General features: G+C 40.1%; 1 protein-coding gene across 5 annotated transcripts in view; it reads left to right on the top strand.

Annotated features, from left to right (window-relative positions):
* Positions 1–15,081, top strand: part of ppp1r9a (protein phosphatase 1, regulatory subunit 9A) — a 52,856-nt gene that overhangs the window by 29,990 nt on the left and 7,785 nt on the right. For 3 of the 5 annotated variants that reach the window (XM_084919002.1, XM_084919004.1, XM_084919001.1), the window contains exons 6-14: positions 1,207–1,342; positions 5,006–5,158; positions 7,796–7,849; positions 8,519–8,748; positions 10,459–10,555; positions 12,107–12,242; positions 13,910–13,995; positions 14,716–14,848; positions 14,941–15,001. In XM_084919002.1, the coding sequence (XP_084775128.1) occupies positions 1,207–1,342; positions 5,006–5,158; positions 7,796–7,849; positions 8,519–8,748; positions 10,459–10,555; positions 12,107–12,242; positions 13,910–13,995; positions 14,716–14,848; positions 14,941–15,001 (1,086 nt within the window). The remainder of the gene's footprint in view (positions 1–1,206; positions 1,343–5,005; positions 5,159–7,795; positions 7,850–8,518; positions 8,749–10,458; positions 10,556–12,106; positions 12,243–13,909; positions 13,996–14,715; positions 14,849–14,940; positions 15,002–15,081) is intronic. The other 2 variants (XM_084919005.1, XM_084919003.1) reach the window with 1 other exon arrangement.

Below are 15,081 nucleotides of genomic sequence, written 5' to 3'. Positions count from 1 at the left end.
GATTGCCCGGCTTCGTTGGTGTTACGAGGAGAATAAATTGGTGATTGCATTATAAATTTTCTTTTGAGTTGCAGAACTATTATTTGCTGTAAGTTTTTACATTTTGAGCAGAAGCGTGATGAGAGAGATGAGCATCTTTTTGCTTTGTTATCCCCTTATTTGTAGCTCTAATTTGTACTCTCAGTGCTCCCTCTCCCTGTAATATAGACAAACACAAATCTATAAGCAATCTTTATCTCCTGCTCTTTGTCATCATCTGCATCTTTAGCTGTATTTTAATGTGATATTTTCTGTGTTTGTTTGCATGCGTAACTGCTGGTCTTCTCTGTTTAGTGTGCTGCCAGCTTAATAACAGGCTGCCTGGCCGAGCTGACTGTCGCCTCACATTATTATGCGTGTCCTGTCTCCCAGCCCTGCCCACTACGTCAGCACATATCGCTGCCATTGCTATGTGGCTGTGGGCCTCTGTTTTGCTCTCTGTGTTACTGTTGTGTTCATTTCTTTGCATAAATACACATCACAACAAGAAAGATGGACAAAAAATGAATTTAAAGTGTTTTCCTCTTCTGTATGAATTTGTAAAAAGGTGCACATCAGGTTACATTATTAGGTTAAATCATAAGTTCCAGAGAGGTTTGTAGTTACGTTGTAGGTTATGATGTAGATGAAGTATAAATCGAGTGTCAGACAAATGTCAAACCCTTTAAAATATTAAAAATTAAAAATATTTGTTTTTGTCAGATGCTACATTTACGATTAAACCCTTTATATCGAGTGTCTAAAGAAAATAAATCTGATAACTCACAGTGTGAAAGGTCGTGGTTTTGTAATTATAATATTCATACTTGTAATTACAAGATTAATTATTTAACAAATTCAAATAGTCATGTGGTAACTAAAGCCGGCTGATATCGGTCCATATTAGTTGCTTGCTGATCTGTTAATATTTAGTAAGTAAAAAAAGACGAGAGAAACACCCTTCAAACGTGTTTTGATGTTTCATTGTTTGTCCACCAGAGGGCGCTGCAACTTCCCTGCTGTGATCCAGGCTTCCATCCATCCAACATCGGCCGACATATCGCAATATCAGCATTTTTAAATCACCAAATATCAATCCTATATCTTTTAGGCTCTACTGTCATGTTGTGTAATCCCGTGCTGGCCGCCTCTGTGTCTGTAGGTCAACAGTGCCTTTTGTTGTCACAGGTTTGTGATCGGCCGGGAGCGTCCAGGTCAGCAGAGTGAGGTGGCCACGCTGATCCAGCAGACCCTGGAGCAGGAAAGGAGACAGAGAGAACTACTAGAGCAGCAGTACGCCCACTATGACGCCGATGATGATGAGGTATTGACCATACGCAACCCTGGCCACTGCCCTGGGTGTCCTCTACAGTGCATTTGAGACTTTGTGAATGATAGTCTGAATATGCAAAGGTGCAGCCAGGGTAAGATGCCAGCCTCTTAATATGAGGAACATTATCTTAATAAATCTCATTATATCTGCATGTATTTGAGGTTCATTTGCTAACACATTTCTCTACATGACACCGTAGTGAGAAAATGAGGCTTCTGGTTGTCACTTAATGCAAATAAGCTCCTTTCTCCTTCCAATGGGCTGGAAGTTATAGCTTATTAGCTTCATAAAACTGAGTGACAGTAGGCTTTGATGCTGACACACAAAACAGCCTCTCTCTCAGCCACACATACTAAGAGGATGCCATGCGAGTGTCGGTCCTCGAAAGCATCACTCAGCATTTCTTTCTCTGATTCTGCTGCTTACTTGCTTGTTTAATCCACCAGACACTGAGCTCAGGGGCCTTCATATCTTTGTGTATGTGTGTGTGTGTTCATGTAGACACTCTTACACTGTGTATACACAAGACATAACACAGTGTAGTAACATAAATCAATACCAAGTGTTTCCTCACTTACATACACAGGAACAGCCGCACTCATGCGTAGATATACATGCAGACAAACACTACCAGACATCTTTCACTGTTTTCATCAGTGCTCTTTGAAGCTTTTCATTTCCCTGCAGACGGTGGATTGAGAGCACTCTTCATGCTTAAGAAACTCTTTTCCAGGCTCTGAATGCTGATACTACATGTCAGCACTGCCTAAGCTCCTACAGAGTGTTAAGGCTCAAATGTAATGTTTCAATGTTGAAAAAGAAAATAAACACTTTAAGGGCTTTTTTTCCTTACAGATCCCCACATGGACATATAAACATAAGAATGGTGATTATATTAAATTTGTTAATCCATACATCGATTAGAGCCTGCTGTAAAATGAATCAAAATCAGCCTCTGTGGAGCACTAAGGCATCCATAACTTGCTGCTGATAGGGTAAACGGTTACAAAAGGATTACAAAGATGTGCGTGGCTGTAAAAAGAGCTCATCAATATTAAAATCTTTATAAATATTAGAAAGAGTCATTGGGTGGTTGGGAGTTATTTCTCAATCTGAGGGCTGCAACAGAGTCTTCAGCTCTTTATTGGTGCTTAGAATCGGATCCCAAGAGGAAGGAGGAGTGCGCCATCATTTAACAACAGACATGCAGCAGACACATGCGTGCCCATCTGTTAACAGTTAAATGGAAGCATAGCCCACAAGTCTTATATTCAACCTTTGGTCCTCTAAATAATCTCATGCAATCTTTGTAATGTTCAACAGAATAAATAATAGTGACAGAAAGACAAATAATTCAGTTATCAAAATTAACAGTATAGTAGTATGTGCTAAAACAATAATAATAATAAGGGTGGAGCTGGAGGGTTACTGTTACAGCAGCCAAAAAATTAAACGCAACATATAAAGTAGAAGAGCTTAGTATTATAAATACATTAATAATGAAAAAATAATAGAATAGCAATAATAATGAAATAAAGCAATAAAGTAATAATAAGTTTACAAAATTGTGCTAAAGATGGAGTTGAATTAAATATAATAGGTTAAGCTTAATGAGTAGAAACATAAATAAAATAAATACAGATGTTGTGGTGTGAGGCAGGAAAGATCTCCTGTATCTGTCAAAACTGCTTCCAGTCAAAGGTGCATCACATGCTGGGCACCCTCAAAAAGGATTGTCTTTATACATTCAGTAGGAGGAAGTTATACTGTGATGATGACGGTGCTCCTGTGTATTTAATGGTCAACTCCACCATCTGTAAATGGTAGCTTAATGTATGTAGATGGTACTGTTTTAACAACCGAGCCTGTTATGGAAATGGGACCATTTGATTGCGATGCATGTGACTGAATCAGGCCTGAGCCCTGCTATCTGGGAGATAGTTGGAGGGATGTGCAGGGAAAGATGAGGAGAAGATGTAGGGCACAGTAATGAGTAGAGATGAGAGCAGAGGCATAGAAGTGTGTAAATGTGCATGTGGAGCGCGGGTACAAAGACAAGTGTACAAATATTTTCTGCATTTCATTACACAACTGATGATGGAAACTCACAGTATAAGCTAATTGTTGCATATCAAGCCTTTATCATTTCTGAATCATATGGAGATTATAAAATGTATTTGTGATGAGAAAGCAAATTTCCAGGGGGTAAAGGTAAAAGTAAACTGCAGATGTTTTCATGGAGCAGCTTCACTGGAAGTGTTCGAGTCTGTTGGTCATCAGCCAAAGACTGAATCAACAAATCCATTTGGGCCCAGTGCTTAATGGTTTTTGCCAATACTCATTATACAGTGTTTTGGGCATCAGAGAAGAGAAAAACTGCCTTGAATACATGCAGTGTAATATAAATGTCAAAACACAAAATAGTTTTCATTTAAGTACTACTAAAAGCTGCAGTAATAAGTTGTTTCCGGTGACTTTCATTAGTCTCTTTATTTCTAAGAAACCCCGGCCTTCTCAGTCGTAGCGTTAGCCCCGCTGCATGCTCATACCTCACTAGTTTTGACATGTGACCTTGTTGCACTTGAGGCAAGATGGTGAGTAATTTTTGAAAAAACACAAACCCCAAAAAGTGACAGATTTTGTCAGCATAACTTATCTGATGGCTTACTTTTAAAGAAATTATAATTTCAGCTCACCAGGCTGTCAAACTGATTTATTTCACACAAAGTTTAGGCATGGTTACCTAAATCTTATGTAACCGGCAGCATTAAAATAGCATTACTTATGTAAAGTAGCAGGTGAAGCGAGGACGGCTTCAACAACATGCTTGAGTTTCGGGTAGTCAGACGAAAGAAGATGGAAAGGATGTAAAAGGTGACAAATACAAGGCTGTAACCACAAGAGCATTGCTGGCGAGACCAAATCTAGGCTTGGGTGTCTTGTGTCTTCTACTTGTAATGAAAAGGAAAGTAAATAAAAGCAACTGCTGTCTGCAGAAATTACTGGCAGGGCAGTTTGATCATAGTTGAATCCAAGGGGGGATGTATCCCCTCCAACATGATTACAGCCTTGGATAATTAAATGTCACAGTTGGAGCCTGACAGGTTATCTGTTTTGTCTGTTTAGGCTATTCTGCAGCCTGTTAACTTCTCACTGGAGGGTGAATGCTAATAGCTGTATTGGCTTCACTGTAGGAATGGCTAACTGCCTGTTCAATTAGTCATTTCACCTCAGATACCACTGCTGTGTTCGCACTGTACTTAAAGTGACATCTGTCACACATTTCACTGGTTTTGTGCGAGTTTGTATAGATATCAACCTTGACTAAAGTTTGTAGAAGTTCTGCTGGCTCTTTCCTGCTGCGCCTGCAGACTTGTGATGACAGCATGCAAATAAATGTCACTTTTACAAGACCCCGGGGACCCTTTACTAATATAAAACCTCTGTCATTTAAAAATGAATGACAGACAGACTGAAAACCAACCTTGGTTGCTTCTATTTATTCTTCATAAATGTGATAACATTAACCATGTGTGCTTTACAGTAAAGATTAAAAAATAGGGTGTGTGCTACTTGGATTTATATTTTGTGCTCTGTTTTAAATATTCATGCAGATAATTGTCTCCACGTGTGATTTTACATTTCCTCCTAAAGCAGACGGGAGAATACGCCACAGACGAGGAGGAGGCAGGAACAACAGTGGCGGGAGGAGAGAAGAGCATCGAAGTGTTTGACTTACCGGAGACGGAGGATATCTTGTCTCCGTCGGAGCTGGACGCCACTAAACTCTACCAGAAGTTCAGAGAGGTAACCTGAAACGCCGCTGAGTCTTGATTACATAACTGATGGGAGCCTACAGCATTTTTCTCTGTCAGTGGTTTGAAGCGTACATTGCAAATACACCCGCAAAGCCACCAGAATTGCTTAGCTACTGAAAAAAGGTAATTAAATTTAACAACAGAAGAGACAAACACAATAGAGCCTCTGCTTAACTTGGCAAAACTATGCTTTTGTTAAGATCTGCGATCCGCTTACCCTCCCTAATTGCTAATCTGAATGATTAGAGGTGTGAACACAAAGTGATGTAAGTCCTCATTACACCTAATTGCCCGTGTTTTTAGTCGAAACTCCCAGAATAAGAATGAGAGTGAACACCATAAAGCTGGTTTTGAACCAGATCTTTGCAGCGCTTCACACACTGGGTTCCTCAGAATAGAAGCTCTCTTTGTTGAACCTCTGCTACCTTCGCTAACAGTGAACTCACTTTGAAGATTACGGCAATGAAACAGAACATAAATTTACTGACAGTTATCTCATTTATGCTTTAATGCTGCTAAAAAGCTGGTAATATCGATCTCGCGCTCCAACACCGTTACCATCATCGCTGTGGCACCACCGGCCTTCCACAATTGCTGTATGACACATTTAACAAATGGCTCCAGCTGCACTGCAGGCACTGCAGTGGATATCGAGTGAAAATATAATGTAATCCCTGGGCTCAGGGTGTGTGCTTTTACTCCATTTTGTCATTTTCTCTGCTTCTTGACCTGTCTCCCATAGTTCAGCTTTTCCCTTTCATTCTTAAACGCCTCTCTGTTTTTGGAGTCTTTTAGGAAGCAGTTGACTATGGAGCTGTCGGGCTTTTGTAAATGACAGAGAGAAAATGTGATGATACAAGATGTTGTTTGAAACAGCAATGATTAATAATTGTGCTATGAAAAAAATTGGCACGACCAAACTTGTGATGGCGTTGCTTTAAAACGGTCCCAGGTCTGCAACCATCTGCAGTCAGCTGTGACTTTAATGATGACAACAAATGGTGATAAGAAACAGTCAGTTTCTGATTGAATTGAGTCGAATGGTTAAAGTTTGCAATTGTTGCAATCTTTCACTGATAATATGATGATTAATTGAGATAAATTGTCACTGTCTACATAGATTGACCCACATTGTAAATCTGTATTTATAATTTAGGCAGCAATTATTTTTGCCCAGTTTTAGTCAAACCTCTTTTAAAAAAGGGGAGGATGACTCTTTATATTTGAAAATGAAAGCTCTGCAAAAATGTAACGCTCTGCAGGTCTAACACAGTCATTATCCCAACATGTACCCACTTTAGTCAGTCATTTCTTTTCCTTTGTTCACTCTTAGACTTGCTGCATCACTGAGCTTTATTCAGCTCACTAGGTCCGAGGATTTCTAGAAGTTGTTAGAAGATGTTATGCAGAAGCAGATTAACTTTTGGACCAAAAAGATTGGAACCTCGAAAGCTACACAGCTACCATTTTTGCACATGCACCAGAGCCCTGAAGTTTTCTTGGAGTTACACAGTAGCCGTGTGTTTAAGAACAAACGTCGAACACAGACTTTTGAACATTAGCTGGTCTTTTTAAACCTGTCAGTCTCCTAATAAATAAGCTGTGTGATGTTGGATTGCACTGACGTGTGAACAGAACAGCTCATATCCTCTTGCATTCACTACTAGTGAGTGTGCATCATGCACTGCCTCCTATCCAGGCAGCTCCCTCTTCTCAGCCTCACAGAGTATTTCCAGCACTGCCACCTACTTCCCGCCGTGTGCGACATGTGAGAAAGGAGAAGTGTGAAAAATATCCTGATGTGATTCTACCAAAATGATTTGAAGTTGTGTGAAAATTTCTTAACTTGCGCTACTGAAACTTCACAGTAACTTTTGGTAAACTTTAAAGTGAATTTTTAAACAGAAGCAGAACTGTTGGTATTGTAACTAATTTCTGCCACTGGAGGTACATCAGCTCATACAGAGATAGTGAATGATTGCAACAAAGAAACACTTTTTCAGTATATACATATGTTTGAAAGCAAATATCAAATTTTTATGATGAAAGAAGAATTTTTCAGGAGGAGTAATTAGAAAAAAGTATGAGTATCAGTATTAGTACTTTAAAAAAGCTCTGCCAGTGCTCTGTGTGTCACGCCTCTACTTTTCTCTCAGAGCTTTCACTTGTTTCCATATCCTGCTCTCTCTCTCTGCATCTCCTCTTCTCCTGTTTATGTCTGCTCAGTCATTATCTAACTTCCTGTCTGCCTCTAATGGACCACCCATATACACTTGTACCTCTAACTAACACCTAAGTTTCTTAGATTTTTTTTTAAAGAGTTTTAACATTGCATTAAAAATGCAAAACGTTATTTCATGTTAGAAAATGTATGACTTTTTTTTCCTTTATGGCTTCTTTAAACTACTTAGCAATTCATGCATCCCTCAGCTTTCCTTGCCTCTCCTCTGAGAGTGCATGTCAGTGCTGGAGCTGGGACGCTGTCAGGGGGAGGACAGAGTCGGCTGCCTCTGTCCATCACGCTGTATCGACGGCACAGAGAGCCTGCTCAGCCATCCATTTGATTATTGACCGCCCTCTCTTTTCTCTCCTGTTTTCTTTTTTTCTCCTCCTCTGCTACCAACAGCTCCAAATCAAACACACGGTGACCGAGGCCGAGATCCAGAAACTGAAAAACAAGGTAAGGGATTAAAACCGTCAGTGGGCAATCAGGCGACTGGTTGTGGGTGTGTTTTGTCAGTGTTCACATGATTTTTAAATCAATGTGGGACTGGGGTCAGGATAGCTGGTGAGCAGCGGTTCAAGCTTGGTGGAAATGATTGGGAGATAGACTTTGGCGTTATAAGCGAGAGATGTTTTACAGAAACAATCCACAGCTAAAATACTTTAAATACACTTTGTACAAATATTGAAGGTTGTATTGTCTCTTTGCATGAAGCACTCAGTGTTGTCAGGGTCTCTGTGAATGCATTTGTGCCTGCATGCATATAAATAACGGTGTTTCATATGCAGTTTGATCAAAGTGGTGCCTATAAAGCTTTTTCCATGACAGTAACGATGTTCCTTGTGATGCAGTTTGTACTCTTAATAAGGCTTTGCTCCAAAAAGGAGGTTTTATTAGCTTTTTTTTGCTGATTTTATAACTGTAGGTTTGATTTTGTCTTACTTTGAGACCTTCAAAACGTCCAACAAGCTCGTTTTTTAACAATTAAAAAACAGTCTATAACTTCTTACTCAATATTGGTTACATATCCTGTTAAAAGTGCCTGTTTTTTGGCATGTGTATATCTGTAATATGTTGTATATGTAGTGTTGGACATTATTGGACAATGCTGATTTTGTCCTGCAGCTGGCATCAGTGGAGCGGGAAAAGCAGCGCTGGGAGAAGGAGAAGAGCCAGCTGAAGGCCAGCATCGAGGAGAACAAGGAAAGGATGTTGAAGCTGGAGAGCTACTGGATCGAGGCGCAGACGCTCTGCCATACCGTCAATGAACACCTGAAGGAGGCCCAGGCCCAGTACCAGGCTCTGGAGAAGAAGTACAACAAAGCCAAGAAGCTCATCAAAGACTTCCAGCAGAAGTGAGTGAACTCTGGTTAAACTGATCACATTGGACCTCTCACTGTGTTTATTTTTGTTGGTCATCAAATCTCAGTTACATTAAGCATTGGACCAATGACAGTGTTTTGGGTTCAACTGCTAAAACAGTTTGAAAATGTAAGTCTGCTGGACACCAGCAGCAACTTAGGTTACTGTAACTAATCATGCACTTTCTAATTAGGGTCATTTATCTGAGTTTACAACATTAGTCAAACTGAAAGAATGCTGAATGTACACAATTTAAAAAAAAAAATCATTGCAATTTATAGTCACATATATGAGGTAACTTCAGTGAGGCTATTTATAGTCTTTTATATGATTATATAAATTATATATGATATTATATGATTATATATGATCTTGCAGGTATTTATGAAGTCACATACTGGCAATCCCAGGTTCGGTTCACTATTTTCACTCAGTTTCAGATTTTAATGTGCTAATGTGTGCTAGCAGTTAATCAGAAATGATTTATGGAAGCTAGTGCATTGGGAAAACTAAAAACTGAACATCCGAGTGATTAAAAATGGGAAGGAGACAAGAATGTCCTAACAAAGTTTCATAGTTTCAAATTCTATGAATATTGCATGTTATGTAAGAAAAAAACATTGATTACTTCTCGAGGGACTGAAATCAGGGCAAAAAAAAGACTTATGTGTGATAAATTTTGTCTAGTTAGCCATACTTCATACAAAATCAGTCTGTTTCCATATGTTACTGTAGCATAACTGAGTCAGAAACCTCTGCCTAGGTGCTTTCATTAAATGTACTCTTCTCAGCTTGCCAAGAGAAGCAACAGCTAAGAGCGAAACCTCACATTTATTATAACACTTCAACTCTTTCAAATGAGTATTTTAGCATTAATCCTACAAACATATGTTTTAATTTAAAAAAAACTTGGATGAATTCCTTTGTTTTTCCTTTTACAGCTACCCTCACTTCTCTCAGTGAACCTGAAAAAGAATATCTACCTCATTTCCATCTGTGAGCTGGACCAACTATCTTTCTTTTAAGCATTATCCCAGTTCAACAGTAAGAACTGTGTTTCCATTTTAATGCAGTGCAGCACTCCCTCCTTTTCTGTGCACTGATTTCAGAACCTCTCCTGCTCATCTTCAGTGTGACTGGATATAATTGGCTGTGCCTCTGCAGGCCAAATGGAAGCAAAGCGGTGAAACAAACTCTCCATGCTGATCTGTACCTTCGGCCTGGGCTGCAGAGGAGAGAGACTGTGTGCCTTTCATTATGCAAACGTCCTCGCGTGCTCTTTCCTCCTTTGACCTGGAAATTGTTTCTGTCTCCCATCACGGAGGTCTTCAGATCCCCTTAAATGCACCTTTAAGGAGAGAGCATCCATCTGGAGGGGCTTAAAGTTCCTTGTGTCTCTCCCTCACATCCTCAGTGGGAGGACTTAAGATGTGATGAAGAAATGAGAAAGGAAAGCAAATAGAGGAGGGTAAAGTAGAGGTAAAAGGAAAAAAAAAGATGTGCGTGTTAACCGGGAACAGTGTGATCGGGGTAGAATGAGTCATTCTGGCATCCTCAAACAGCCTCAACTCCCTTATTACCACAGCTGAGCGAGAGGCAAGGCACTATCACACATGATGAAATGTGCACATGCACATATTATAGCTGTATCTTGTTTCCTGTGTTAACACACATCTTCTCTCCCCCGCCTCCTGTTCCTCCAGAGAGGTGGAGTTCATCCAGAAGGAGGATGCAGAGAGGAGGCGGCTGGAGGAGGCTGAGAAAGCTCACCTGGCTGAGATCCAGGGACTGCAAGTCAGGGTAAGCTATCTTTTTTTTTTTCTATCCACTTTTCATTTTTGCCATAACTGAATAGCTTCCTGCCTTGAGGCTGTTCAGAGTGGGCCTGTAAAATTAAGCTATTTGCCCTTAAATAACATTGAAAATATGCTAATGAGCGACACAGTCTGGCTTTGTGTGAAATTACATTCAAAGCCAATAATCAGCATGGACATAAAGATCTTTAGGAGCACCCTCCTGTGCTTTTTCTGCCACTTGGTGTTTCTTGTGATGTGCTCAGGCCCAGTGGTCACATCTGTTGTAAAACTTGGCATTGATTTCTTTTTCTTTTTTCTTTTCTTCACTTTATAACTTTGATTGCAGAGTGGATGACCTTTCTTACATGTCGTACTGCCTCTGCCGCCTCTTGTTTGTCGTTTCACTCCTTTCAATAAAAAGGAAGTGCGACACAAAGATAATCGTGCTGGTGTGAGGTTTAATCATCAACCTTTAGGCCTTTCTTCACAGCTGAATTGTCAATCAAGCCTTTATTTTTTGCATTCGACACTCATTCCTTTACTGGATTTCAAAGGGTAAATAGTCGAGGGTGGCACAGGTAAGAGTTTTGGAAAACAGTAGACTCTTTATACTCTGATACTCCCTCTGTACAACAACACACAGAGTCTCTGTTTAACTACACTGACATACTGGAACAATTGTACTATATGTTCAGATATTTGTACACACTTGGCCAACCCCTGAAACTGATTTCTAGGTCTGTGCTCCTTTGTGCAGCCCCTCATTCATCAAGGATATGAAACAAGCTATTTTAGGTCCACTACCTAAGCAGACTTTCTTCTGATTGGCTGTCCCTTGTAAACAAAAGGTTTGAGCAGCAGAGAGGTGGGGAGGCTTCTGTGTTTACAGCCAGAGCTGTCACTGCATTCCCTTCCCAATTCATGACTCAGGATTGTTTACTGGAACACCCACTCGATTTGGATTTCCAACGCCGACTATACAATTGAAGATGGTGACAGTCCACATAAACACTGGTAAAACTGTAAAACCTTTCTTTTGTACACTGTTGTGGGCTGCAGTGGCGTATTCCTAGCTAGCTTTCTAAGGAGGAAATCTCTTTTTTCCTTGCTTTTTGTCACCACTGTGGTATTACTGTGGAATGTGATTAACTCAGGAGTTAACTCACTCTGAGCTCCAACATCTTCTGATGTGCCAGAGCTGACCATATTAAGGATGTCCACCCTCAGTGACATCATACAGAGCCAAGTCTAGTAAAACCTGCCTGAAACTGAGAGTTTGGAGTAATTTGAAGCCTGAGCTTTAGCTCATAGGGATTACATGCACAGATGCTGACCTCGTCATTTTAAACTTTTGTCATGTTTAATTTAATTGTAACAGTAAATATATGACTGGAAATAAGAAAAAGAATTACAGGTCCACTTTTTTCAGATCAAGTATAAATGTGTTTTCTGATGATCTTAGCGTGTCACCAATTGTTCCAGCGCTTTAAAGCAGCTGTTTGACAGGTATATGCCTACAGGTGATTGACATCGACCGGTCTGCCCCTCTCTACAGATTGCAACATTAGAGTCGGAGCTAATGCAGCTGATGAAGCAGAACGGTATCCAGGTCAACAACAACAACAGCAGCAGTTCTGAGAGGCTCAGCGCTCAACAGCACAGCCCGAGCCGAGCTGCAACACAAGCCAGAGGTCTGTTTATGTGGGAACTGCCCATTATGGAAAAAGTATAATATCTCTATATGTTGTTGTTCTGCTTTTTGTTTGTTTGTTTTTCTTACCAAGAAGCTCAATGTCATTCACATCTGTAAGAATTTTATTGGAATTTAAAGGTGAACCAAGCAGCTAGCTAACTTAGCTTAGCAGTGGTGTTAATTTATCTTCTGATTAAAACTTTATTTAGTTTTAATCATAATTTACGCATCTAAATTCTTTTAGTTTTAGTCTTTTAAATATCACGAGATTATGATGAGAGATTCTCAACACAGTTTAGCATTTCAGTTTCCTTTACATTAATTGCAAAATGTGTCCGTCTGTCTGCTCTTCTCTTCCTCACAAGTGTTAAAAAATTTGTCCCATTTTCATGCGAAACAGGGAGCATGGGTCCTAGTTGTAGCATAAAAACCAAAAACACAACTTAATAAATTCTGATTGGATCTTGTCTCTCCAGACTATTTCCATCTTGTTTTTGTCCCTGTGCATTAATTTTATTTAGTTATTGTCTTGTTTTCGTTAAAGAAAAAAAGGTTGTCAAAAACTATGATGAAAATCACTGGTCAGTGAAATTAATACTGCTTAGCAGGTGTGGGAGTAGTGGGAGTAAAACCAGAGCTGCCTACCAGTCCCTCTAAAGCTCACTGTCATATATTGGTTTGTTTTGTATGAATCAGTAAAAAACTGATAAATTAAAAAAGAAAAGCAATCATGGTGATTATTTGCCTTCTTTATTTACACTTCATTGATTGAACAAAGATCTAAAAATGCTGGTTAGCACATTTCGCTAGCTCTGGCTAGCCATCGCTCTTATAGCTTTTGTGCTAAGTTAGCTTTTGTAATGAATCTTGCAGTTTAATGATGATTTTGCTTTTAAAGTACATTAAAAAACATTGCATTATCCAGTTCTTTACTGTAAACTCGCACACTCCACTGTAGATAATATGGAAATATCCATTTCATTTTAAAAATCCTCACGCTTGAACCTCTGACTCCAGTTTCACTCTGAACTACTGCAAATAAAAACAAACAACTAATCAGTCCTGAGCCCATCTGTCAGGCTTTGTTCTCCTCAAGTCTTTTTAAGCTCCGCTGGCTTTATTTCAGTGGCTGTAACCGTCAGAACAGTAGAAGAAGCACCATATCTAGTGCAGTTCAGCGACAGGATAGCAGAGTGATTGCATCAGCAGTGAGACGAATGATGCAGCCCATGTATGCTATATTAAAACAAGAGGGGCCAAGGGATACGGCTTGAGCGGGATATAAAGGAGAGAGCACACGTGGGAGGAGAATACAGGGTCTGCTGAAATTATCTTTTTGAAATTTAAGTGATTCAGTCTTTGTTTCATCTGACAGCATCTCCATGCGCACTCAGGGAATGAGGAGAACGATGATAATTGTCTGCCTAATTAGAAGTGTCGCTCATGGGGGAAGTTTGGACATTTTAACTGAGTTGATGGTTTTTTTAATAGATGTGTTTAATGTGGGTGTCGACACAGGGTCAGGGAAAATTAAGAAGTTTAAAATAAGTAAAATTTAAAAAACAAACGTCACGGATGGACAGATGTCATCATGAAGGGATGTGCTCCGGTATACCAAAAGCTGTTTTTGCTCACCATTTCTTGTATGTGTGGGTGTGACTCTAGACACTAAGGAGGGCTCCCCCCACTCACCCAGCAAAATAAAGGGCTACGGAGGAGTTCCCAGAGACAGCATCTGCTCCACAGAAGAGGTTTGTATTAACATGTGTTTCCTTTACTCAGTGAAACCTTAACACAGTTACACGATTTCTTATTTAACAACTGTTGAAACATGAAGCAGACGTGATGCAGACAGATGTGACTTTTAATCAAACGAGCTCCATTATTCTCATTAGCGTACTCTTACATTTAATATGTCTCAGATTTCACCACAGGTTGTTTGGTATGTGCGTGTTTGTGGGCCTTTAACCCCTGTCCATTCCACTTTATTCCTTCTAATGGATTAATTGCCGCTTGTTGCTCTGCCACTTTAATTGAGTGTGTGGTTCTGTCACAACTTATTGTCTCTCCCAGTGTGATAATAACAGCCACAGTCTTTATTTCTGGATGAAAGGCTCGGGTTTGGCTAATGCTGTCACTTAACTCAGCAAGTTCAGATTAGATAAACAACTCGAGAACTGGATCAGAATTGGCAGGAACACAGAAGCTAAGGCACTGTGGCGCTTCCTGGGGAAAAGAGGGCAAGGAATTAGAAATGGTGAAAGTATGTCAAGTGACTTCTGTCAGATTAGTGCGCAGCTCTGGCTGCTCAGATCTCTTATTCTTTGATTGCACTTAATTTCCTCTTCGTTCTGTGGGAGTTCTTTGGAGGTTTTGCTTGTCTTTTCTTTCGCTCTCTCCTTAGTTACATTTCTCACATTTTTATGGCCTCTTAAATTACACTTGATGTTTCTTCTTCTCTCTGCTGTTAGATCTCTGAAGGTCGTGGAAGTCAATCCCACAGCCACTCTGGTCCGTTTCGTAGTGTGGCCTCTTGCGATGGAGGAGTTCCAGCACTTAGGGTCCAGGCCAGTGCAGAGGGCTCCCCTAGAAAAACACTCCACGGTTAGCACTCCTGGATCCTGATAATGCAGAACTCTTTTAAGCTCATCATTTGATGTAAGAGTAATGTCAGTGTGGGGCGTTTCTTATCACAGGTTCTCAGTCTCCGAGCCCCTCTCATAGTTTGGAGGAGCAGAGACCAGCTCTGGACCCTGGGTAAGACAGCAGATGATGCAATGACATGTTAACTTTTTGAGTGAATTGATGCATCGTACATTGTCCAGAGAAATGTCATC

The sequence above is a fragment of the Perissodus microlepis genome, chromosome 22 (assembly GCF_051167445.1).
Source record: "Perissodus microlepis isolate ML-2025 ecotype Zambia chromosome 22, ASM5116744v1, whole genome shotgun sequence".
Taxonomy (NCBI): domain Eukaryota; kingdom Metazoa; phylum Chordata; class Actinopteri; order Cichliformes; family Cichlidae; genus Perissodus; species Perissodus microlepis.
Note: the sequence above shows the minus strand (reverse complement) of the source record. Positions and strands in the feature narration are given on the sequence as shown.